At 44.6% G+C, this 26,619-nt stretch overlaps 1 protein-coding gene across 2 annotated transcripts in view; it reads left to right on the forward strand.

The window, feature by feature from the left end:
- LOC141165319 (RING finger protein 112-like) overlaps positions 1-26,619 on the forward strand; it is a 231,376-nt gene that overhangs the window by 172,770 nt on the left and 31,987 nt on the right. For both annotated transcript variants that reach the window (XM_073650918.1, XM_073650917.1), the window contains exons 8-10: positions 16,430-16,516; positions 22,295-22,418; positions 25,116-25,249. In XM_073650918.1, the coding sequence (XP_073507019.1) occupies positions 16,430-16,516; positions 22,295-22,418; positions 25,116-25,249 (345 nt within the window). The remainder of the gene's footprint in view (positions 1-16,429; positions 16,517-22,294; positions 22,419-25,115; positions 25,250-26,619) is intronic.

Here is a 26,619-nt window from a genome sequence, read left to right on the forward strand (position 1 = left end):
GCAGTAGATATACTATATCTTGACTTCAGCAAAGCATTTGACAAAGTATCTCATACCATCCTTATTGAAAAAATGACCAACTATGGAATGGACAAAGCAACTGTTAGGTGGAACTGGCTTAGTGATCGGACCCAAAGAGTAATAATAAATGGTTGCACATCCAGTTGGAAGAATGTCTCAAGTGGGGTACCACAAGGCTCTGTCCTGGGCCCTGTGTTGTCCAACTTCTTTATCAATGATTTATATGAAGGAATTGAGGGTAAACTGATTAAATTTGCTGATGAGGCAAAGCTTGGAGGGATAGCTAATACTAGAGAAGAGAGAGAGAGGATTCAAAAAGACCTAAATAAACTGGAGCAGTGGGCAGCAACCAACAGAATGGTTTTAACAGGGAAAAATGCAAAGTACTACATCTGGGCAAGAAAAATGAAAAAAATCATATACAGAATGGGAGGAATAGAGCTAAGCAACAGTACATGTGAAAAAGATTTGGGTATAGTAATAGATCACAGACTGTGAGTCAACAGTGTGACGCAGCTGCAAGAAAGGCAAATTCTGGGTTGCATTAACAGAAGCATACAGTCTAGATCACATGAAGTAATTATCCCCCTATACTCCTCTTTGGTCAGGCCTCATCTGGAATACTGTGTCCAATTCTGGGCACCACATTTTTAAAAAGACATTGAAAAACTGGAGCAAGTTCAGAGAAGAGCGACCAGAATGGTGACCGGTCTGCAAACCATGTCCTATGAGGAACAGTTACAGGATTTAGGAATGTTTAGCTTGTAAAAAAGAAGACTGAGAAGGCTATCACACTGTAGAGGGATCAGCTTTATTCTCATTTGCACATGGAAACACGAGAAACAATGGGATGAAACTGAAAGGGAGAAGATACAGATTAGATATTAGAAAAAAACTTTCTGACAGTGAGGGAGATCAATGAGTGGAACCGGCGGCCACGAGAGGTGGTAAGTTCTCCTTCAATGGAAGTCTTCAAACCCAGGCTGGACAGACATCTGTCTGAGATGATTTAGTGAATCCTGCATTGAGCAGGGGTTTGGACACGATGACCCAGGAGGTCCCTTCCAACTCTAACATTCTCTGATTCTATGATCATACCCTGTGGGGGTCTGGGGTGACCATCATACTGTTTAGGGTGCTGTAAAGACCATCTTTCTGTGTTATTTTTTTGGGGCCATCATGCTGTGGAGGTGGAGGAATGTGGGAACATGATCATCATTTTGGGGGGCATCACACTCTATGACGACCATAGAAGGGGTTTCAGTGGGTGACAATACTAAGGGGATTCAATAGGAGTAAAATAACTGTATAAGTCAGGCAATAGCCTAACACTCGCCATGCGTTAAAAAGTTGGGAGGTTTAGTATGTTCTTCTGTTACTGCGCCTATGTGCTGTAATAGGACTTTTGCTCTAGGGCCCTGTGATTTCTATGTACGATTCTGCATTATTACAATAAAGAGGCGCAATGGAGAATCATCTGTACAGGGAGAGCACAGGAGGCATTATTCCTATAACAAAGCATAGGGGTGATTGTATTATAAGGAGTTCAGGGTCGTTATTATATAGGGTCAAGGGGAATTATTATTACAAGAAGGCACAGGGGGACATAATTTCTATAGGGTGCTGTTAGTTGTAGTAAGGAGATGCAGGGGGGGGCATTTTGACTATAAGGAAGTACAGAGGAAACGCTACTGTTCATGGGCACATTTATTGTGTGGGACACAATAGGAGGGTACTACTATATAGGGCATAGAAAGGGCATTATTACTGTCTAAGTCACTGGTTATAGCACTATATGGTTTGTGTAGAGGTTGGGGGGAATGTGAGGAGGGGGCTGGAAAAGCTGTAAGCTATAGATGTCTCTGTGTTACATTTTGCAAGGATGAGCTATGTATGGAAGAAGAAGTCATGGCCGTCTGGGCCAAATGGAAAAGAATCTGTACAGGATACATATATACAGTGGGGAAAATAAGTATTTAATATACTGCCGATTTTGCAAGCTTTCCCACCTACAAAGAATGGAGAGGTCTGTAATTTTTATCTTGGGTACGCTTCAACTGTGAGAGACATGATCTAAAAATAAAAAACAGAAAATCATATTGCATGATTTTTACATAATTCATTTGCATTTTATTGCATAAAATAAGTATTTTATACAATAGAAAAACAGAACTTAATATTTGGGACAGAAACCTTTGTTTGCAATTACAGAGGTCAGACATTTCCTGTAGTTTTTGACCAAGTTTGCACACACTGCAGCAGGGATTTTGGCCCCCCTCCTCCATACAGATCTTCTCCAGATCTTTAAGGTTTCGGGGCTGTCGCTGGGCAACATTGTGTTTCAGCTCCCTTCAAAGACTTAATAATGGGTTCAGCTCTGGAGACTGGCTAGACCACTCTAGGACCTTGAAATGCTTCTTACGGAGCCATTCCTTAGTTGCCCTGGCTGTGTGTTTTGGGTCATTGTCATGCTGGAAGACCCAGCCACGACCCATCTTCAATGCTCTTACTGAGGGAAGGAGGTTGTTAGCCAAAATCTCGCGATACATGACCCCATTTATCCTCCCTTTAATACGGTGCAGTAGTCCTGTCCCCTTTGCAGAAAAGCACCCCAAAGTATTATGTCACCCCCACCATGCTTCACAGTTGGGACAGTGCTCTTGGGGTTGTATTCATCCTTCTTCCTCCAAACACGGCGAGTGGAGTTGATACCAAAAAATTATATTTTGGTCTCATCTTACCACATGACCTTCTCCCAAACCTCCTCTGGATCATCCAGATGGTTATTGGCCAACTTCAAACGGGACTGTACATGTGCTGGTGTGAGCAGAGGGACCTTGCGTGCCCTGCAGGTTTTTTATCTATGATGTTGTAGTGTATTACTAATGGTAATGTTTCAGACTGTGGTCCCAGCTCTGTTCAGGTCATTGACTGGGTCGTCCCGTGTAGTTCTGGGCTGATTCTTGACATTTCTCAGAATCATCCTTACCACACGAGGCGAGATCTGGTATGGAGCCCTAGACCGAGGAAGATTGACAATCATCTTGTGTTTCTTCCATTTTCTAATAATTGTGACAACAGTTGTTGCCTTCTCACCAAGCTGCTTGCCTACTGTCCTGTATCCCATCTCAGCCTTGTGCAGGTATAAAATTGTGTCCCTGGTGCCCTTAGACAGCTCTTTGGTCTTGGCCATGGTGGAGAGGTTGGAGTGTGATTGAGTGTGTGGACAGGTGTCTTTTATACAGGTCACAAATTCAAACAGGTGCAATTAATACAGGTAATGAGTGCAGAGTACTTCTTAAAGAAAAAGAGGTTTGTGAGAGCCAGAATTCTTGCTGGTTGATAGGTGATCAAATACTTATTTCATGCAATAAAATGCAATTTAATTATGTAAAAATCATACAATGTGATTTTCTGTTTTTTTTATTTTTAGATTCTGTCTCTCACAGGTGAAGTGTACCTACGATAAAAATTAGACCTCTCCATTCTTTGTAGATGGGAAAACTTGCAAAATTGACAGTGTATCAAATACTTTTTCCCCACTGTATGGTCTGCAGAGCACTGGTGTATAACTGATATTACCATTATGTGGTCACTGTATGGTGGTAACATCAGTCCTAGTACAGTGGTTTTGGTTAATGATCAGTATGGTGGTATTATCACTACTGTATGTGCTGGTAATATTTGGTTATGGTCTGGTGGTATTTGTTATACTGCAATATTATTATTGCAGTATTTTTATTTAGTATTACATATCGGTAGTAAATCTTGATTTCCTCTAGTCATGGTAATATAAGTAATAGAAACCCCAATCTGGGGAAGGGCATGGAGCTAGCATGGGCCTGTGTGCTTTCAAATTCAAGGGCTAAATTTAAGTCCCAGGCTGTCCATGGACACAGCCCTACGCTACCGCCGACTCTGCAAACCTGATTGTTGTGTCCTATGCCACTGCTGCCTCCCCGGGTATGCGTAGTGCAGCGGTGAAGCTATGGTGTGTACACCCGACTTACTGCGCATTGTCAGGGGAACAGAGATTTGCAAAGAGCCAGCAGTGATGCCACCCACAGGGGCGTGATAACATGATCAGTGATTAGATGGGAAATATGTATTTCCCATGTTCAATACCTATTTGTTGTTATCACCGTGGGTGTTCCTTTATTTTACCTCTTATGGTTCATTTATTGTGAACAGAGGATAGCACCTGTGAGATTACATAGGTCCTCCTTTTCTGAGCTTCTAATCTGTTTGTTTGTATTGTATACATTTGTGTGCCCCTTATTTTTACGCAAATGTCAATTAAGTTATGTTTTAAACCATTATGCACTCCACACCTTCTACCTGCTGCTATATACTGAATCAGATTGGTAGACTGTATACCCTTTTATTAATTATCATCCAGGTAGGCTGCTGCGTACTTCTTGTGGGGAGCTAGGAATCAGCCCTGTCCAGTCTCTGGAAAGTGGTTGGAGCTCCTAGCAACCCAAATGGCATCCTGACATAGTGGAAAAATCCATCTAGCGTTGAAAAGGTTGTCTGCTTCTTGGCATCCTTGGAGTAAGGAATCTACCAATACCCTTTCGTAAGGTGCAGAATGGTAATGTACCGGGCTGGCCCTAGCCTTTCAATAAGCTTGTCGACATGAGGGCATTGGATAAGTGTCAAATTTAGAAACTTCATTCAGCTTCCAGTAGTCATTGCAGAACCCCCATTCTCCATCTGGTTATGGCCTCAAGATGAAGGGACTGGACCAGCTGCTCTTGGACTTTTCAGTGACACCTAGGTTCAACATTTGTTTCACATCCCCCTCAAGATTACCTCTCGGCGGGCTTCGGGAATCCAATAAGACTTCAAATTCACCCATACATGAGGCTCCGTGAGGACTGCATGTGACGCGCCCCCTAGGCCGCGTGGGGAACCCGGAACCGGGCCTTTTGTGGGATGCTGGGGGTTGTAGTCACCGTGGCGATGACCCGGTCCCGTGGCTCAGGGTGGTCAAACCAGTGGCAGTCTATTGATGTGGTTTTCATTATTTTCAAATGTCCGACTACGCCACCCGTGGATTGCGGTCAGAATGAACTGCCGCTGCAGGGCAGACCGCTGGGGCTGGTGTCGGTGAGCAGCACAGGAATGGTGTAACTCCCCATGGAAGGAGTGTAGCCCCAGGGCAGTGTAGGTGGATGATGGGGGTGATGGTGCGCGGGAATAATGACTCAGAGTCTCTGTAATGCAGTCCAGGATCTTTACTCACAGTTCGTTATTCCACGTTACTCCGGCCGGCTGTAACTTCCCGCGTCGCACCATGTTCACCAGGTGAGGGGGCTCGGCCAACTCTCAGATAATTTTGGAGCGCTTCGCAGGACCCCCTTTGCGTATCCTTCCTCCGGCCTGTCATACCCCACCAGTGACCACGCTTCTGTCCGGCTGCCTCGGGCCTTCTCTGGGTAAACCTCGGCGCCAGTTTCCCTGAACCTATGTGGTGCCTTCCTAGCGGGTATAGTGAGGGGCTGCACCATATGAAATGTCACAGTCTCCGGTTTCTAGCTGAGGGTAGTTTCCCGCCTCCACTAGTTTCGGGGACCGGTCTCCCCCTTGGCCTGATCCCTCTACGCAGGTAGATGCGGGCGTGTGGTGGCCACCAGCCGGTCCACACCCCTGGGGTCCCTTCTCTCCTCTGTGTTCCTGGAGCCTCCTCCGCTCCTCTTCATTTCTTCTCCCCAACTCTCTCTCTCTCTCTTGAGTGCTGACTGGGCCTCACAGTCTAGACCCGCGTCCGGAGCAGAGCTCCACAGACTCTTGCTCTGTCACATCTTCTCTCTTGCTGCCTTCTCTCCATGAACTTAACCACTGATCTAAGATGGTGCCCTCCTTTTATACCTCCCTCTAGGTGCACCCAGGAACTGCTTCCTCCCTGCTCCTGCACTACAGGGTTCCCCCTTCCTAGGTGTTCCCTCCCCCAAATCCAGCCAGAGATAGGGACTGTCGCGCTCTACTTGGAGCATATCGGTCGCCCTGCCCCCCGGAAATGTGGTGTAATGCATGCAGGTGTCGGGGTCCTGATTCACACTCCATCCTTACCTGAGAGTGAGATATCGCACATCTGGATGAGATGCAATACCTCTGTAGCAACCGAGCCCCCAGGGTGCTACATTCCCCCCTGGTAAATCACAGCACGTCCGCGGGCTGGAACAGAGCAAAAGACAGTTCAAAACATGCAATTTTTTTTTTTTTTTATTATAAATCATTATAACTCATCCCTTTATAGGAGGCAATTTTTCTTTTAAAAGTTACGATCATCATACAAAACTTTTCACTTTCAATATGACTTTCAGCATACAAATTTAAAACGGATTTTCAAGTAAAAAAAACACAAAACTCTTTCAGCAGCATCATTGCGACGGAGTCCTTCAGTAAGTTACAGCTCCTGCTGCGACCAGGTGTCCATTCTTAAGGTGCAAACTTTAGCAAAACTTTTAAACATGAGGGACCCGCTTGTAAACCCTCAACGAAGGCCCTGGGGTGGCTGCAGGGTGTAGCTGATCTAGCTGCCGGACCTCGTCTTCGGCCACCTCTAACGGGTTTTTGTTCTGAGGTCAGTTGTTGTAGTTTCTTATAAAACCAGTAGGGGGCACTTTAAGAAGTGCAACTATTTACAAAGTTGACCGCTCCCAGTCCTCGGCCTGATAGTTCATAAAGTTGGCTGCTCCCAGTCCTCAGCCGGATACAAACAAAGAGTTGGCTGCTCCCAGTCCCCAGCCGGCTAATACTAACCCGTCTCCGGGTAACCTTCAGCAAAACAACACACAGGCAACAGTCAGGCAACAGTCCCCATCCGGGGTGAACTTTTTCTTCTTGCACCCTAACGGGCAACTATGTACAGTGCACTCACATTTTCCTTTAGTAGCGGTGTCCTCCTTGTGCACGCTCTTCCTCCTCTCCATACTCTTCAGACCCGTCCGGGTCCTCTGGTTAGTAGTGCTCTTGGTAGTGTTCTTCTTCTACCCACTGGACATTGAGGGCATACCACCCTCGCAATCCTCGATGCCGGGTGTATGTTACCCAATCTCCCGGGAACAACTCCCGTCTCCGGTGTCCCTTTGGCAGATGGCCCTCCACATCCCTCCTGTCAACATAGAGGTCAGTGGCTGTGGTAGAGTCCCGGATGAACCCCCACCCTTTCTCCTGGTGGAACTTTACCACGGTCCCAGCTACTTTAGGACCGCGTGCTGCTTGGGGGTTTCGACGAGTCCGTGTCTTCTCCTCTGCGCTCCGGGCCTGCAGCTGCTCCCTCTTCTGGCGCCGCGCTCGCTCCTCCTTTTCGAGCTGCTCACAGATCTCCCGCCGGCGAGCTGCGGCCGCCCGCGTCTCCTGTGCAAACCCCATCAGATCCTCCCCGGTCTGGTCCCATTCGATCTGGACCTCCTCCTCCGGGAGCTGGGGGATGGCGACTGGCTGCGGTACGGGCAGGAGCGGAGCAAGCGGGGTCTCGGCCTCTGCGGACAGGTCCTTCCGCCGACTGGGGTGAACCCATCCCTCCGGCACAGGGACCGGCTCTCCATCGGGTCCGGTGAGCTGGCTGTACAGGTCGGCCCCTAAGGGTGGTGGCTTCGGGACCGGGGGGCGCACGCGGTTCGGAGGCGCCTGGAGGTTTCAGGCCTTGCGACCGGGCCTGGAGTGAGCCGCTTCCGACCGCACCCAGGGTCAGGGGGCACGGCCTAGGGCTTGATTCGGCGACGGGGCTCACGGCTTGGGGCCTGCGTGCCAGCGGTGGGAGCGGGGGAGGCGCAGCGACGCCCGGAACGTCTGGCTCTGCGACAGGGTCCAGAGGCAGGTTGGTGGCATTAGGGCTGGTGGCAGGGGTGTCCCCCTTACCTGATTCCAGGGCTGCGCTGCTCTCAGCTTCCAGCCTTCGCTCCTCATCCTCAGGGGCTGGCTCGCTGGTCGGTGCTGGCGGTGTCCTGTGCTGCTGGGCCGTGACCTGCCGGGCCATCTCTTCTCTCCATTCTGCTACAGCTTCTCGCTGCGCCTGGACCATCCTCCGGTCCAAATCCTCCAACGCCGTCCGAAGGAACTCCGGGTCCCCTCCTGGGAGCTGCGCCATCAGCTCCTTGAGGCTGTACGGGGCCGCGATGACCTGCAGCAAGCCACCCGTCAGGGTGCTGGAGTCGGTGCTGCTTGCCATCTCCGGGTGTGGTCTGCCGAGACTCATCCAAACCACACCCTGCCCCCCGGTTTTCTTCTCTTTCCGCTCCCATTGGGGGTGGTCCCGGGGCCATCTTCTGACAATCATTCTCAGGGGCAGCCCCAGCACATTGATGGACATCTCTGCAGCCGCACTCATGGCTGTTGGGGGTGGGCTCCGTCTTTGGCGCCATTCTGGGACCTGGCCCACGATGGGAGGTGGCCTCCTATCGTCTTTTGGCGCGCACATCATGGCGTCCGTTCTTCTGGGGCGGGCGCCATTTTCAATACAGTGAAACAGTCTCTTTTCGGGCACGCAGTACCCGCTAGTTGCGGGCACGAAATCCTGCCGACTACGCCAAAGCTGACGCGCCCCCTGGGCCGCGTGGGGAACCCGGAACTGGGCCTTTTGTGGGATGCTGGGGGTTGTAGTCACCGTGGCGATGACCCGGTACTGTGGCTCAGGGTGGTCAAACCAGTGGCAGTCTATTGATGTGGTTTTCATTATTTTCAAATGTCCGACTACGTCACCCGTGGATTGTGGTCAGAATGAACCGCCGCTGCAGGGCAGACCGCTGGGGCTGGTGTCGGTGAGCAGCACAGGAATGGTATAACTCCCCACGGGAGGAGTGTAGCCCCAGGGCAGTGTAGGTGGATGATGGGGGTGATGGTGCGCGGGAATAATGACTCAGAGTTTCTGTAATGCAGTCCAGGATCTTTACTCACAGTTCGTTATTCCACGTTACTCCGGCCGGCTGTAACTTCCCGCGTCGCACCATGTTCACCAGGTGAGGGGGCTCGGCCAACTCTCAGATAATTTTGGAGCGCTTCTCAGGACCCCCTTTGCGTATCCTTCCTCCGGCCTGTCATACCCCACCAGTGACCACGCTTCTGTCCGGCTGCCTCGGACCTTCTCTGGGTAAACCTCGGCGCCAGTTTCCCTGACCCTATGTGGTGCCTTCCTAGCGGGTATAGTGAGGGGCTGCACCACATGAAATGTCACAGCCTCCGGTTTCTAGCTGAGGGTAGTTTCCCGCCTCCTCTAGTTTCGGGGACCGGTCTCCCCCTTGGCCTGACCCCTCTACGCAGGTAGATGCGGGCGTGTGGTGGCCACCAGCTGGTCCACACCCCTGGGGTCCCTTCTCTCCTCTGTGTTCCTGGAGCCTCCTCCGCTCCTCTTCATTTCTTCTCCCCAACTCTCTCTCTCTCTCTTCAGTGCTGACTGGGCCTCACAGTCTAGACCCGCGTCCGGAGCAGAGCTCCACAGAGTCCTGCTCTGTCACATCTTCTCTCTTGCTGCCTTCTCTCCATGAACTTAACCACTGATCTAAGATCGTGCCCTCCTTTTATACCTCCCTCTAGGTGCACCCAGGAACTGCTTCCTCCCTGCTCCTGCACTACAGGGTTCCCCCTTCCTAGGTGTTCCCTCCCCCCACTCCAGCCAGGGACAGGGACTGTCGCACTCTACTTGGAGCATATCGGTCGCACTGCCCCCTGGAAATGTGGTGTAATGCATGCAGGTGTCGGGGTCCTGATTCACACTCCATCCTTACCTGAGAGTGAGATATCGCACATCTGCATGAGATGCAATACCTCTGTAGCAACCGAGCCCCCAGGGTGCTACACATGTTCTATGACCTGAGTACAATCTGGCAACTCTAAAAACAGGTCTCTGTTCCGATGAAACAGTTCTCGACACTGCTGCTTTTGGGCAGGTGACAGCATCTCTACAACCTCGACATCTTTCACATCATCTTTGGGCTTAGGCAGAAAACATGGAGCTTCCACGGGGTCCCTATCTTGCCATAGCTTGATCAGATTGATGTGGTACACCTGGTAGGACTTCCTTCTTCCCGGTTGGTGGACTTTATAATATACCTTGCAAATCTTTTTGACTACCTGGTAGGGATCCTGCCAGAAATTTGCTCTTTACCGTGGATACCAGTACTAGTACCCGATCTCCAGGGCCAAACTGTCTCACCCCTGCCATTGTACACCTGTGACTGCGCCTTTTGCACTTGGAGGAGGTGTTCTCTCACGATGGGCATCACTTCGCCAATCCTATCTTGTATTTTCGTGACATGCTCAATCAAGCTCCTGTAGGATGTAGCCTCTGCTTCCCAGATCACCTTCATTATATCCAGGAGTCCACGGGGGTATCTGACATACAAAAGCTCAAACGGAGAAAATCCTATAGAGGACTGTGGGACCTGCTGCTGCTGGATGTTAGCCTGAACCAACTGCTTGGTTAGCACCTCCATGGCTTCAGACTGCGCTTGGACACTGTTACAGCTGCCTTTACCAAGGACATGCAGTCTCCAAACAGCAATCAACTGTTTCCTCTGGGATTTCTGCCCACATTCGAAGCACCAATTGTAAGGGATCGGCTCTCTGGTAGACGCTGGTGCACACACAAGGACCCAGTTCACTGGTTCAAACAAACGTGCAGTTTATTAAGTGTCCATAAACCATCCAGTTTAACAGAACAAAACTGCCTCTTTTGGATACAAAATGTATAACAGAACCAAAACTGAAAATAAGCAGTCCATATATAGCCCGGGCTCACCCATTTAAATGTATGAGCTTCAATTTCAACATAGGGACATGCTAAACTAAAATGTGTCTTCTAATTAGCATCACAGGTGTCTACAAACCTGTAATCAGTTAGCCTGCCTATTTCAAGGGTAAAAAGTAGTCATTTTGCTGTTTGGTATCATGATACCACACTGAACAGGAACAAAGAAAGCTAAGGAAAGAGTTGTCTCAGGAGATTAGAAAGAAAATTATAGACAAACACGTTAAAGGTAAAGGCTATAAGAACATCTCCAAAGAGCTTGATTGTCCTTGTTACTTCAGTTGCACAGAACACGATTCAGAAGTTTAAAGTCTATGGGGCTGAAGCCAACCTGCCTGGATGTGGCCGTAAAAGGAAAATTGCTGACAAATTGAAGAGATGGTTAATATGAATGGTAATTAAATATCCAAGAACAATTTCCAAATAGATTAGAGGTGACATCTGTCACTGTCTTCTCTTGGCCAAAATGGACTTTATGGAAGATGACCAATGAAGAAACCACTGTTGAAAGCAAATAATAAAAACAGTGAGACTGGAATTTGCCTAAAATCCTGGATTTTATGGTAGATGACCGAGGAGGAAACCACTGTTGAAAGCAAATAATAAAACCTAAAGACAGGAATTTGCCAAAATGCATATTGTCAAGCCACAAAGCTTCTGAGAGAACATCCATTGGACAGATGAGAGAAAACTGGAGCTTTTTGGCAAGTCACATCAGCTATATGTTCACAGACCCAAAAATGAAACCTAGAAAGAAAAGAACAGTATACCGACTATGAAACATGGAGGAGGCTCTGTTATGTTCTGGGGCTGCTTTGCTGCATTTGGCACAGGGTGTCGTGTGTCTGTGCAGGGTACAATGAAATCACAAGACCATCAAGGTCTAAGGGGTAATGTTTCTACTTGTGAAGAGTGATATACCAGCTCTGGCATGCCAAGGTAAGGAGGCTTATTCGTCATGCAAAGCTCCTCTGGGAAATTTAATATGCAAATTGCCTGTTCAGAGTGGAAGAGGACTTGAACTTTATAGTGCCACCTGTTGGAAGTAGCAATCCTATAGCAATCCTATAAGTAAATATTGACCCTTTAACGAGTCTTGTAATATGACGTAGGAGAAAAGCCAAATCAGAATCTCAATTTGCAGACTCTGTGTTTCTGACTATTGGCCCTCATCAGTATGTTGCCTTGGCATGACAGAGCCGGTATGTCACTCTCCACAAGGAGAAACGTTACCTCTTCGACCTCAATCTAGAGCCTCTCACCTAGCCAAATTAGTTCTCATACTTTGCACTTACAAGGGCCAATACCCCCAAACACCGTGTCTGCAAATTGAGGTTCTGAATTGGCTTTTATCCTAAGTCTTATTGCAAGGCTTGTTAAAGGGTCAATAGTGACTTACAGGATTGCTGCTTTCAACAGGTGGCGCTATAGAGTTCAAGTCTTCTTCCTCTCTGACAAGGCAATTTGCATACAAGACTATCAAGGCATTCTGGAGTGAAATGTACTGTTTAGTGTCAGAAAGCTTTGTTTGAGTCACAGATCATTGGTCCTCCAACAGGGCAATGACCCAAAACACACAGCTAAAATCATCCAAGAATGGCTAAGAGCAAAGCATTGGACAATCCTGAAGTGGCTTCCCTGATCTAAATCCTTTTGAACATCCGTGGAAGGAGCTGAAATCTCCAGTCTGGAGAAGGCGCCTTCACACCTGAGACACAAGGAGCAGTTTGCACACGAGTAGGGGGCAAAAATACCTGTGGAACAGTGCATATGTCTCATTGGAAGTTACAGAAATTGTTTGTTTGCAATAATTGCCTAAAAGGTTGTGCTACAAAATATTAAGTTAAGAGTACCATCATTTTTGTCCAGGCCAGTTTAATTAGTTTTTCTTCCGCTATTGAACCACAATTTAAAAGCAAAAAAAAAGCCATATCTGATTCTCATTAGTTGATATTAATTAACCCCTTTACCCCCGAGAGTGGTTTGCACGTTAATGACCAGGCCAATTTTTACAAATCTGACCACTGTCACTATATGAGGTTAAACCTCTGAAACGAGTTAACGTATCCCACTGATTCTGAAGTTGTTTTCGTGACATATTGTACTTCATGATAATGGTAACATTTCTTCGATAACGCTTGCGTTTATTTGTGAAAAAAATCGGAAATTTGCGAAAATTTCGCAATTTTCAAATTTTGAATTTTTATGCCCTTAAATCAGGGATATGTCACACAAAATAGTTAATAAATAACATTTCCCACATGTCTACTTTACATCAGCACAATTTTGGAACCAAAATTTTTTTTTTATTAGGGAGTTATAAGGGTTAAAAGTTGACCAGCGATTTCTCATTTTTACAACAAGATTACCAAAATCATTTTTTTAGGGACCACATCACATTTGCAGTGACTTTGAGGGGCCTTTATGACAGAAAATACCCCAAAGTGACACCATTCTAAAAACTGCACCCCTGAAGGTGCTCAAAACCTCATTCAAGAAGTTTATTAAACCTTCAGGTGCTTCACAGGAACTTTTGGAATGGGGAAGAAAAAAATGAACATTTAACTTTTTTCACAAAAATGTTACTATAGACCCAAATGGACCCCAAAATTTGTTGTGCAATTTCCCCTGAGCACGCAGATACTCCATACGTGGGGAAAAAACACTGTTTGGGCGCATGGCAGGGCTCAGAAGGGAAGGAGCGCCATTTGACTTTTTGAATGTAAAATTTGCTTGAATAATTAGCGGACTCCATGTTGCGTTTGGAAAGCCCCTGAGGTGCCTAAACAGTAGAAACCCCCCACAAGTGACACCATTTTGGAAACTAGAACCCTCCAGGGAACTTATCTAGATGTGTGGTGAGCACCCTTAACCCCCAGGTGCTTCACAGAAGTTTATAACATGGAGCTGTGAAAATAAAAAAATCAAACTTTTTCCAGAAAAATGATATTTTAGCCCCAAATTTTTTATTTTCACAAGGGTAAGAGGAGAAAATGGAAGCTAAAAACTGTTGTGCAATTTGTCCTGAGTACGCCAATACCCCATATGTGGGGAAAATACACTGTTTGGGCTCACGTCAGGGTTCAGAAGGAAAGGAGCACTGTGTGACTTTTTGAACACAAATTTGCCTGGAATCCAGAGCGGATGCCATGTCGCATTTCGGGAGCCCATGATGCGTCTAAATAGTAGAAACCCCCCACAATTTACACCATTTTGGAAACTAGACCCCTCAAGGCTTTTATCAAGGGGTATAGTGTACAGTTTGAACCCAGAGGTACGACAGAATTTGATAACATTAGGTCATCATATTGAATAAGTTGTCATTAGTCTTGAGAGCAAGTTCTCGCTACTTGAGTTTGCATCGGGTACTCAGGTATGCACCAAGTATCGCGGGTGCTCGAGTGACATGTTCGAGTCCCCACCCCACATGTTTCACAGTTGTTAGACACCCAAAAAAATATGCAGGGATTGCACGTGCATGGCAGGCAATCCCAGCAATGTTTTTTTTGGCCGCGAAGCATATGGAGCAGAGACTCGAGCATGTCACTCGAACACCCGCCATACTCAGTGCATACCCGAGTACCCGATGCAAACTCAAGTAGTGAACACTCGCGCTCAACATTAGTCGCCATGTCATCGTCACTTTTTTTTTCTTTTACTTTTGAAAAAATCTCAACCCTAGCCCAACCCTAACCCTAACCCTAGGACAACCCTAATATAACCCCAACCCTAACCCTAGCCCAACCCTAACCCTTGCACAACCCTAACGCTAGAGTTTATTTTTTTACGCCGTTCCTCGTTTGGTATAAGTGATTAGACGACTTTATTCTTCGGGTCGGTGCGATTACAGCAATACCAGATTCATATCGGGTTTTTATGACTGACAGCTGTCACACACTAAAAGACGCTTTTTTTTTTTGCAAAGACTGGTTTTTGCATCACCATATTTTGAGAGCTATAATTTTTCCATATTTTGGCCGACAATCATGCAATGGCTTGTTTTTTGCGGGACGTTTTTATTGGTACCATTTTCGGGCACGTGATATTTTTTTGATCGCTTTCTATTCTGATTTTTGGGAGGCAGAATAAACAAAAACCAGCAATTCCAAAATTGTTTTTTTTAATTTTTTTATGCCGTTCCGCGTGTGGTAAAATTGATAAGGCAGCGTTATTCTTCGGGTCAGTGCATTTACAGTGGTACCGCATTTATATCGTTTTGTTATCGTTTGCCACTTTTACACAATAAAAACTTTTCTAGAAAAAAATATTTTTTGTATCGCTTTATTCTGAGAGCTATAAAGTTTTTATTTTTCGGACAATGGAGCTGTATGGTGGCTTGTTTTTTGCGGGACAAGATGACGTTTTCAGCTGAACCATTTTTATTTGCATTTGTCATTTTGATCGCGTCTTATTCCATTTTTTTGTTTGGCAGTATGATGATAAAGTATTGTTTTTTGCTTCGTTTTTTATTTATTTTTTTACTGTGTTCACTAAAGAGGTTAACTAGTGGGACAGTTTTATAGGTTAGGTCGTTCCGAACGTGGTGATACCAAATATGTGTACTTTTATTGTTTTTTTGTTGTTTTTTTTCATTATAAATATTGTGGGCACAATATATTTTAATTTTTTGGGGATTATTTTTTTGACTTTTTTTTATATTTTTACAATTTTTTTAATGTATTTTTTCACTTTCCTACACTCTTTTTTACTTTTACACATTGTCCCACTATGGGACTTTCATTTTTGTATAGCATAGAGAGCAGCAGCTCCCTATGCCATGCAGCCTGTCAGCGCTACACACAGGGAGAAGTTACTTTGGTCATGCACTGTGCATGACTAAAGTAAATTCCTGCCTCCTGGTGACCCGGATGTTGTCATGACGACATCGGGTCGTCATGACAACATCCGGGAGCCGCCGCAGACATCGCTGGACGCCGGAGAGGAGGTAAGTATCAGAGCTTACCTCCCCCCCTTGCCCCCGCAATGCTGCGATCGACTTCGATCGCAGCATTTTGGGGGTTAATGTGCAGGGAGTGGTGCAGGACCGCTCCTGGCACATAGTACCAGGTGTTAGGTGTGACTATCAGATGACACCCGGCGGTGATCGCTCCGCACCGCTTGTGTGCCGGTGCGATCGCAGCACGCGTAATAGTACGTAGCTGGTCCTATAGGCCCAGGGCGCAGCTACGTACTATTACTGACCTTGTCATAAAGGGGTTAAGTAAATTGAAATTTACTTTAGTGACAGTTTCAAGTTATTTCAGTGACCATTGTGTTTTTATCTTACTTTAACAGAAAGATTCCAACTATTTTGTCCATGTGTGTACTGTACTTGTCATTGTAATCCTGGCTCTGATGCTAAGGAAACTGCTGTAAACTCTTCCTGAAATGATGTGAAGTACGAGTCTTCAATAGATTCAGTGTGAAAATTGGAAGATTACTAATCTTCTATTGTAATAAATAAAGATCGTGATATAAAAGCAACCAACTAAAAAAATCGGCAAAAGTTTTAAAAAACACATTTAACATAAAAACCTGATTTAAACAATAGGCAATTTATGGAAATCAAAAGCTAGAAAAATTACACTAAAACCGTAGCAAGAATTTACAATTAGGTTTAGTTTTGTTTGGTAAATTTCTTTTCTTTTATTCCAGTATTTTGACTTCTTGATTCGCAATTGGTATGACCCAAAGAAATGTGGAGCCAAACATGGTGAATCCTATTATAGAGTGACAATTGAGGTTTGTAATTTAACTTTTAGCCTTTATGAAACTTATATTAACTTTTCTGTACAGTAAAATTCCTTTATTTTGCTGCACAGTAGTCAAAAAATGTGAATATATTAGTATTTGTTTGTAGCGCACTTACTTCCTGATGATGCCGACTGAGCAACAATCTGTCCTGATTTAAAGAGAATCTACACTAATAAATGATGTAACTTTGTAATAATTCTTTATTATTAATCACTGACAGGGATATTTAAGTAGCGCTATCACCTGTGCATTCAAACTCCAGTTCCCTTGACTCAATCTCAGGGGGCCTATGGCTTGTCATGGGGTCTGCTTAAGATTCCAATGGTTGCCAACTTGGTCCCCCTATGAAACCCAACCGGTGGCAGGGCTTCATAGGAGAATGTAACCTTGGCTACAATAGAGTAGAATTGCAGTATATAGAACAAGCAAGCAATTGAACCCAAGTTCAAATCCACTACGGGGATGTAAAACAATAAAATGTGGGAAAAAAAAAAAAGTTTTTCAAAATTTGAGAAAACTAAGTAATAATAAAGAGATAAAAATAAGCAGATTTGGTATCGCCACATGCGTAAAAATCCGACCTATCAAAATAAACAATTCAATTACCAATGGGGTATACATCAAAAAGAGAATAAATGGCAAAGCGCAAGAATTGCAATTTTTGATCGCCATATCTCTGTAAAAATATGCAAAAAATAATAATCAAAAGGTCTTGTTTACCCTAAAATGAAATCAATAACAACATATAACAATGATAACAAGAACAACATCAGCTCGCCATGGAAAAAAAACAAGCCCTCGGATAGCTTCAATGACGGAAAAATAAAAAAGCTACGGCTCTCGAAACATTGCAAAACAAACCACTTTTTTTTTCACTTCCGAATTTTTTTTCACCACTTTTTTTTTTATTTTTATTTTTTTTAACTCTGTATTTCTAGACTTCAACTTGTGCACAAAAAAACAAGCCCTCATGAAACTATGTTGACAGCAAAATAAAAAAAAGTTATGGCTGTTGGAAGAAGGAGAAGAAAAAAATAAAAAAAATTAAAAAAGCGTAAGAACGAAAAATTGTCCGGTCAATTCTCCTTTATGTCTGTCCCCTTCTTCTCGCCCCTTCTTTTCGCTAAAATATATTTTATTAGATTAGCCAGAAGTGAGGGCAGATAGATGAGCATTTGGCTGTAGGATCAGAATACACAGTTTGCTTGTAATCTGGAATTATGGACATATAGGTCTGCATGGGAGATGCAAACACAATACAGAAGTCAATTTTTAATTATGTTTGCATTAAAGGGTTTTCCAGGATGAGATCAACATGTCTGAATTCTCCCCAAAAGAGCATAACACCTTTTTCAGATTTTGTACAGTACTGAAGATCAGCTGCGTGAATGGAAGAGAGCCGCAGTACCAATCACAACCCGTTGACAGTGGTGACAATGTTTTTGGAAGAAGACAGCAATGCTTTTCTAATCCTGGGGAACCTCTTTAAATTTCAGTTGTAGATTTTTTTTAAAGTAATAATGAAGGATTGCAGTGAAGGCCAGTATCTCACTGCCCTCATGTAACGCTTGGGTATAAGTCCATTAAGTTAATAAGAACTGTAAAGCGTTAGCCTCTTGTATTTAATACTGTGGTCAATACTATCAACCTCAAGGACACCGTTCTCTCCTGGTTCTCCTCCTATCTCTCTGACCGCTCCTTCACTGTATCTTTTGCCGGCTCCTCTTCCTCTCCTCGTCCCCTTACGATCGGGGTTCCGCAGGGTTCAGTCCTAGGCCCCCTCCTCTTCTCTCTATACACTGCCCATATTGGACAAACAATCAGCAGATTTGGGTTCCAGTATCATCTCTATGCTGACGACACCCAATTATACACCTCTTCACCTGACATCACCCCCACGCTAATGCAAAATACCAAGGATTGTTTGTCTGCTAACATCATGTCCTCACTCTATCTTAAACTGAAATTTACCAATACTGAACTTCTTGTGTTTCTCCCCTCTACGAACCTAACTGCTAAAACTCTTACCGTTGCTCTTATTCACTCTCGGCTGGACTACTGCAACTCTCTTCTGATCGGTCTCCCTCTAACCAAACTCTCCCCTCCAACCCGACCTGAATGCGGCAGCCAGGGTCGTATATCTGTCCAGCCGCTTCACCGATGCCTCCATCTTGTGCCAGTCATTACACTGGTTACCCACTATAAACTCCTCGCTCTCACCCACAAAGCTCTCCATAGGTCTGCACCGCCTTATATCTCTGTTCTCATCTCTGTCTATCGCCCTACATGTGTCCACGTTCTACAAATAACCTAAGACTAACATCCCCCATAATCCGAACCTCGCACCTCCGTCTCCAAGACTTCTCTCGTGCTGCACCAGTTCTCTGGAATGCTCTACCCCAGACGATCCGACTGATGCCTAGCCACCACGTCTTCAAGCATGCTTTAAAAACCCATCTCGTTAAACAAGCCTATCATCTCAACTCAGTAAACTAACTTTCTCCTGTCCCCTCCTTCTAAATATTATTCAGAATCTGCTCCCTACTATTAATCTGTCTCCACACCCTCCATGCACACGATAACTGCACTTGATACTTGATTATTGCACTTAAACATACAGGCTGATGACCGGATCATACAGCTTTATATGAAAATCCCTATTTATTATAATTACCAGACCTGAAATAACAAGCACTTTTCACCTATTGTGTCCCCCCTATTCAGGGTTGGACTGGTGCACCAGAGCACCAGAGAATCCTCCGGTGGGCTCGCCCCCAGCTCCTGCCTCCTTCATTTCTGCCTGCCCTGAATGCTACTAGCGTGCACCGAGCACCTTATTCTATAGCCAGCAGCGGCGAGCATCACCTGCCGCCGCTGCCGGCTTCTATTGAAGAGCGGTGCGTGCGTGCAGACCCTCACTGCAGCCAGCACAGGCACAGCTGACTGTGTGAGGCTGAGAGGAGACACACACTCACCCAAGAGCTGATCAGCAGAGAGCAGTGCTGTCACCTGTTTCCTGCTGATGAGTCTCCGGCTCCTCTTCCACAAACCCTGCACAGCAGTGGTCTAACAGCTGATTGGCCTCAATGCAGCCAATCAGCTTTAGTTTTCTTTGTGTGACCTCACAGTACAGCTCAGGCAAAGAGCTGTGCTGTGATTGGTCGGCTGTCCTGCCCAAGCAAGCAGCACAGCCATGTATTGCATAGAGGAGCAGAGGGACATTGAAGACTGCAATGTGAGTGTCTGTGACTGAGTAAGTAAATAAACTATAGGATTCCTGCAGCCTGACTAGTTCTCCAGCACCTGAGGCATTCAGGGGAGGGGGGCCTCATGCAAGGTGACACCAGGGAGGGAGCCCACAGTAAGTTTCTAATTTCTAATTTCCTGTGGGCCCCCTCCCCCACTGGTTCCTATATTTGCAGGTGGGCCCCCTCCCCACTGGTTGCTCTAATTTCCTGTGGGCCCCCTCCCCAACTGTTTTACCTCTAATTTCCTGTGGGCCCCCTCCCCCACTTGTTCCTCTATTTGCCTGTGGGCCCCCTCCCCCACTGGTTCCTCTATTTGACTGTGGCCCCCCCACTGGTTCCTTTATTTGCCTGTGGGCCCACTCCCCCACTAGTTGCTCTAATTTCTTGTGGGCCCCGTTCCCCACTGGTTGCTCTAATTTCTTGTGGGCCCCCTTCCTCCATTGTGTTAATCACCTCTATTTTACTTTGGGTCCCCCTACACCCTTTGAGCAGTCCCACAGGAAATTAGAGGTGAAACAGTGAGGGAGAGGCCCACAGGAAACTAGGTGACACAGTGGGGAAGGGGGCCCACATGTATCTCACCCCTTCACGACATCCACCTTGCATATATGGCACATGTTAAATGTCACTGTCAATCTCTGACAGCGGCATTTAACACACGCCAACATGCGTGCGCATCATTCTCTCTCCTATCGGTGCCCCCATGATGTGATTGCAGGTTGCCTAAGGGTTGTCATAACAGCCGGGGGTCAGCTGATGACCCCTGTGCCAGTCATGATGGACCTCCTTTGAAACTTGGCCTATGGCCAGACTTCAAAGGTGACCGTGATTTCTGCTATATGCAGTGATGCTGTGCCATCGCTGTATATAATAGCACAAGCGATTGCACGCCCCTAAGGGGACTAACAATAACAGTGAAAAGTAAAAAAAATACCTAAAAGCTCAAATCACCCCCTTTTATCCTACTGAAAATAAAGATATTTAAAAAATAAAAAAAAATACACATTTGGTAGCACTGCGTTCAGAAAAGTCCGATCTATCAAAATATACAAACAATTAACCCTTCAGTATAGCTTCAGTATATAGTGGATGTATCCCGTGTGGTGTAGTTTATAGTCGATGTGTCCCGTGTGGTGTAGTATATAGTGGATGTGTCCCGTGTGGTGTAGTATATAGTGGATGTGTCCCGTGTGGTGTAGTATATAGTGGATGTGTCCCGTGTGGTGTAGTATATGGAGGATATGTCCCGTGTGGTGTAGTATATAGAGGATGTGTCCCGTGTGGTATAGTACATGGAGGATGTGTCCCGTGTGGTTTAGCATATGGAGGATGTGTCCCGTGCGGTGTAATATATAGAGGATGTGTCCTGTGTGGTGTAATATATAGAGGATGTGTCCCGTGTGGTGTAATATATAGAGGATGTGTCCTGTGTGGTGTAATATATAGAGGATGAGTCCCATGTGGTGTAATATATAGAGGATGTGTCCCATGTGGTGTAGTATATAGAGGATGTGTCCCGTGTGGTGTAGTATATAGAGGATGTGACCCGTGTGGTGTAGTATATAGAGGATGTGTCCCGTGTGGTGTAGTATATAGAGGATGTGTCCCTTGTGGTGTAGTGTATATAGAGGATGTGTCCCGTGTGCTGTAGTATATAGAGGATGTGTCCCGTGTAGTGTAGTATATAGAGGATGTGTCCCGTGTAGTGTAGCATATAGAGGATCTGTCAGCTCTCCCGTGTGGTGTAGTATATAGAGGATCTGTCAGCTCTCCTGTGGGGTGTAGTATATAGAGGATCTGTCAGCTCTCCTGTGTGGTGTAGTATATAGAGGATCTGTTAGTTCTCCTGTGTGGTGTAGTATGGAGAGGATCTGTCAGCTCTCCTGTGTGGTGTAGTATTTGCTTTCCCCATGACTCACAATCCAGAAACGTCAGTGGCTGGATGAAAGATGCAAGAGTCTGTCTGGATCCCAGAAACTCACTCAGCTTTTATGCACACCCACTGATTACAAGCAAACAGGTCACAGATGAGAATGTTACCTTTAGTAGCCATTCAAACCCATTTGTGTCAAATTCTGAGCATGTTATCAGGCCAAAATCACCAGGGTACGTGAACTTTTGATCAGGGTCATTTGGATGTTTTCGGTTGTCATTAAGATTTAAAAAGAGAAAACACAGTAGTTTGACAATAAATATCTTCACTCAACCACGACTGTATACAGCGCCATTGATTCCACAGCGCTTTACAGACATTATCTGCACTGTATCCATTGGGGCTCACAATCTAGATTCCCTATCACTATGTCTTTGGAGTGTGGGAGGAAACCAGAGAACTCGGAGGAAACTCACACAAACGCGGGTAGAACATACAAACTCCTTGCAGATGTTGTCCTTGGTGGGATTTGAACCCAGGAACCCAGCGCTGCAAGGCTGTAGTTCTAACCACTGAGTCAGCGTGCTGCCCATACATATCATCTAACTTTGAGACTAAGTTATTTCTATATGTTGTGCTATACAGACAATGAAGAAAAAATATAAGGATTGCATATTTTTAGAAGTTCTTAATCAGTGCTCTTCTGAATGCTTCATGATGCCACATCCAGGCGACAAAATCACTTGCGAGGAGACAGGAAGACTTAAAGGTAATTACCATTGCACTGTTTGCATTGTTTCTCTTGCTACCTATAAAGGGCAGATTACGGGTAGCCAGGGTCCCGGGCAGTCACCAGATGTGTCAGGTGACATGTCAAATAATTACCAAGGGTGTCATGTTATAGGTCTCATGATCAACACACGTGCTTTGATGCACATTCTGCATATTTTTTCCCTTCTGAGCAGTGCTATGCATAATAAATAGGACACTATGTAATAAGAGATGTCACAATTCATAAAAGAGAGGAGACTATGTAATGAGGGACAACATGATACAACATAAGACGCTATGTAATAAAAGATGTCGAAATTCATAAAAGACAGGAGACTATGTAATAAGGGACAACATGATACAACGTAAGACGCTATGTAATAAAGAATGTCACTATATACTGTATAACAAGAGAGGACACTATGTAATAATTGACAACATGATACAACATAAGGCGCATTGTAATAAAGGTTCACACTATATACTGTAAAAGAAGACACTGCTAAAATGGAAAGCACAAATTAAACATAATAAGGAAGGACGCTATGTAACGAGGGACAGCACACATAACAAGAGATCACTATGTAGTAAGGGACGGCACTATATATTACAAGAGCGTACACTATGTAATAATGGACAACATGATACTACATAAGATGCTATATATTAAGAGATGTCTCAGTTCAAAACAAGAGAGGACACTATGTAATAAGGGACAACATGATATTATTATTATTACAAGATAAGATGCTTTGTAATAAGGGATGATGCTATATACTGTATAACAAGAGAGGACACTATGTAAAAATGGAAAGCACAAATGAAACTTAATAATGGAAGGTCACTTTGTTACAAGAGATGGCATACATAACAAAAGATCACTATGTAGTAAGGAACGACACTATAAATAATAAGAAAGTACACTATGGACAAGCCTTTACAAAACGGTCACTATGTAATAATGACGCTATATAAACATTATAAGAGATCAGAAAGAATTATAGAAAAATTGTACATACCCTACAGTAGCCGGAAAAAAAAAAAAAAATTAACCCCTTTACAGCCTTTGACGTATTAGTACGCACAGGCTGTAATCCCCCGGTTCAGTGAGGGCTCCGGCGGTGAGCCCGCACTGAACCGAGCACATGTCAGCTGATTATTACAGCTGACATGTGCCCGCAACAGCCGCGGGTGGAATCGCCATCCACCCGCGGCTGTTAACATGTTAAATGCCGCTGTCAATCTCCGACAGCGGCATCTAACGCGCGCTTCTGGGAAGCGCGTCCTAAGCCCCGCCCATCGGCGGCCCCCGTCACGTGATTGCGGGTCACCGATGGGTGGGCATGACAACCCAGGGACTGCAGCAGACGCCTGCGGTTGTCATGAGCTGGTCGCTATGTGCGCCACCTAGTGGTCGGCGCTCATAGCACAGGACCATTTCTGCTGCATACAGGGGATCTGCTGATCCCCTGTATGTAGCAGAGGCAATCGGACAGTTGCTGCTTCTAGTCTCCTATGGAGACTATAGAAGCATGCAAAAAGTGAAAAAAAAAAAGTTTAAAAATATAAAAAAAAATTAAAAAATATAAAAGTTTAAATCACCCTACATAGACATATTTGGCATCGCCGCGTTCAGAATCGCCCGATCTATCAATATAAAAAAATAATTAATCTGAACGGTAAACGGCGTAACGAGAAAAAAATTCTAAACGCCAGAATTACGTTTTTTGGTCGCCGCAAAATTGCAATAAAGTGCAATAACGGGCGATCAAAACATCGGATCTACCCCAAAATAGTATCAATAAAAACGTCAGCCTGGTGCGCAAAAAATAAGCCCTCACCCAGCCCCATATTTCGAAAAATGGAGACGCTACAGGTCTTAGAAAATGTCGCTATTTATTTATTTTTTTACCAAATTTTGGAATTTTTTTTCACCACTTAAATGAAAAAGAACCTATACATGTTTGGTGTCTATGAACTCGTAATGACCTGTAGAATAAGAAGGGCAGGTCAGTTTTAGCATTCAGTTAACGTGGTAAAAAAAAATAAATAAAAAACAACTGTGGTATTGCACTTTTTTTGCAATTTCACCGCACTTGGAATTTTTTTCCCGTTTTACCGTACACGATATGGTAAAACAAGTAATGGCATTGAAAAGTACAACTTGTCCCGCAAAAAATAAGCCCTCACATGGCCATATTGACCAAAAAATAAAAACGCTATGGCTCTGGGAACAAGAGGAGCAAAAAATGAAAATGCAAAAACGACAGACCCCAAGGTTGCGAAAGGGTTAAAATAGTAAAACATAAAAGGGAAACTATATAAATTTGCTATAGCTATAATCATACTGACTTGTAGAACAGTTACCAGGTAATTTTTACTTATTTAAAGTAAACAAAATAAAAAAAGCAATTCAGAATTGCTGTTTTTTTTTCTCAGTCCCACTTAGATTTTTTTTCCCTTAAATGAATGGTGGCATTCAAAACTGCAACTCATCCCACAAAATAACAATTTTTTAAATTTAAATGGCTATCTTGATTGAAACATAGAAAAATGGTGGATCCTGGAAGGCAAAGAGGAAAAAATAAAAATTAAAAAAATTGAAAAATAGCTGCATTGCAGAGGGGTTAAATTAACCATGTACCGTATTTACCAGCTGCCTACATATTCTACTTATTGTTTGCTAATTTTCTAGATATGAATAAAGAATTCCAGGATAGTTTGAGAATGTATCTATCAGGTGTTTTGAAGAGAGTCCTGTCCAGTATTGGATCTGCTAACCGTGAAAACACACTCACATGTTCTGATATGGCTCAGAAGATGTTAACGGTTTGTATCATAGTTATCTATTACGTACAAAAGAAACTGAATCGACCCATCTTATACAATGTACCTTTGGCAAAAACTGACCATTATTATATAGGGTCAGAATTCCTGCATTAGAATCAGGTGATGCTCTGGCAGACTGGGGTCATCCATGGATTACATCGAGGACCATTCGATCGCTATGTTATACTACAATTCCCCTTGACCCGTCATTACTCCGAAATGTCAGACCAGGCTTTCCTCTTGAAAGTGTAGCTGTTTACAGGGGGTACCCAAGGTATTTTCAAGTACTTACAAGTCCATACTTCTTTAGACTGAGACAGAGACAGATTTTAGACAAGTATTTGTATGGATTCCTCCACTTATCAAATATAAATGGCCTATATTCAGTCTCATATACCCCTATATATATCCATATATATATATAGGTGCATCTCACTAAATTAGAATATCATCAAAAAGTTATTTTATTTCAGTTCATTAATTTATTTATCTCAGTAAATTAGAATACTTTATAACAGCAGCTTGAAAAATGTTTTTAAAATCCGAAATGTTGGCCTACTGAAATGTATGTTCAGTAACTGCCCTCAATACTTGGTCGGGCTCCTTTTGCATCAATTACTGCATCAATGCGGCGTGGCATGGAGGCGATCAGCCTAGGGCACTGCTGAGGGGTTATGGAAGCTCAGGTGGCTTTGATAGCAGCCTTCAGCTCGTCTGCATTGCTGAGTCTGGTGTCTCTCATCTTCCTCTTGACAATATCCCATAGATTCTCTATAATAGATTCTCTATGGGGTTAAGGTCAGGCGAGTTTGCTGCCAATCAAGCACAGTGATACTGTTGTTTGTAAACCAGGTATTGGTACTTTTGGCCGTGTGGACAGGGGCCAAGTCCTGCTGGAGAATGACATTTCCATCTCTAAAAAGCTTGTCGGCAGAAGGAAGCATGAAGTGCTCTAAAATTTCCTGGTAGACGTCTGCACTGACTTTGGTCTTGATAAAACACATTGGACCTACACCAGCAGATGACATGGCTCCCCAAACCATCACTGATTGTAGAAACTTCACAATAGACCTCAAGCAGCTTGGATTGTGGCCTCTCCACTCTTCCTTCAAACTCTGGCACCTTGATTTCCAAATGAGAATTGGAACTCTGGGACCTTGTGGAGTGTGTCAATGACTGCCTTCTGGACATCTGTCAAGTCAGCAGTCTTCCCCATGATTGTGGAGCCTACTGAAACTGACTAAGGGACCTTTTTAAATGCTTAGGAAGCCTTTGCAGGTGTTTTTTTTTAATTATTCTAATTTACTGAGATAATGACTTTTGTGTTTTCATTGGCTGTAAGTCATAATCATCAACATTAACAGAAATAA

The sequence above is a fragment of the Phyllobates terribilis genome, unplaced genomic scaffold, assembly GCF_046119375.1.
Source record: "Phyllobates terribilis strain yellow unplaced genomic scaffold, ASM4611937v1 Scaffold_11__3_contigs__length_659146591, whole genome shotgun sequence".
Lineage (NCBI taxonomy): Eukaryota > Metazoa > Chordata > Amphibia > Anura > Dendrobatidae > Phyllobates > Phyllobates terribilis.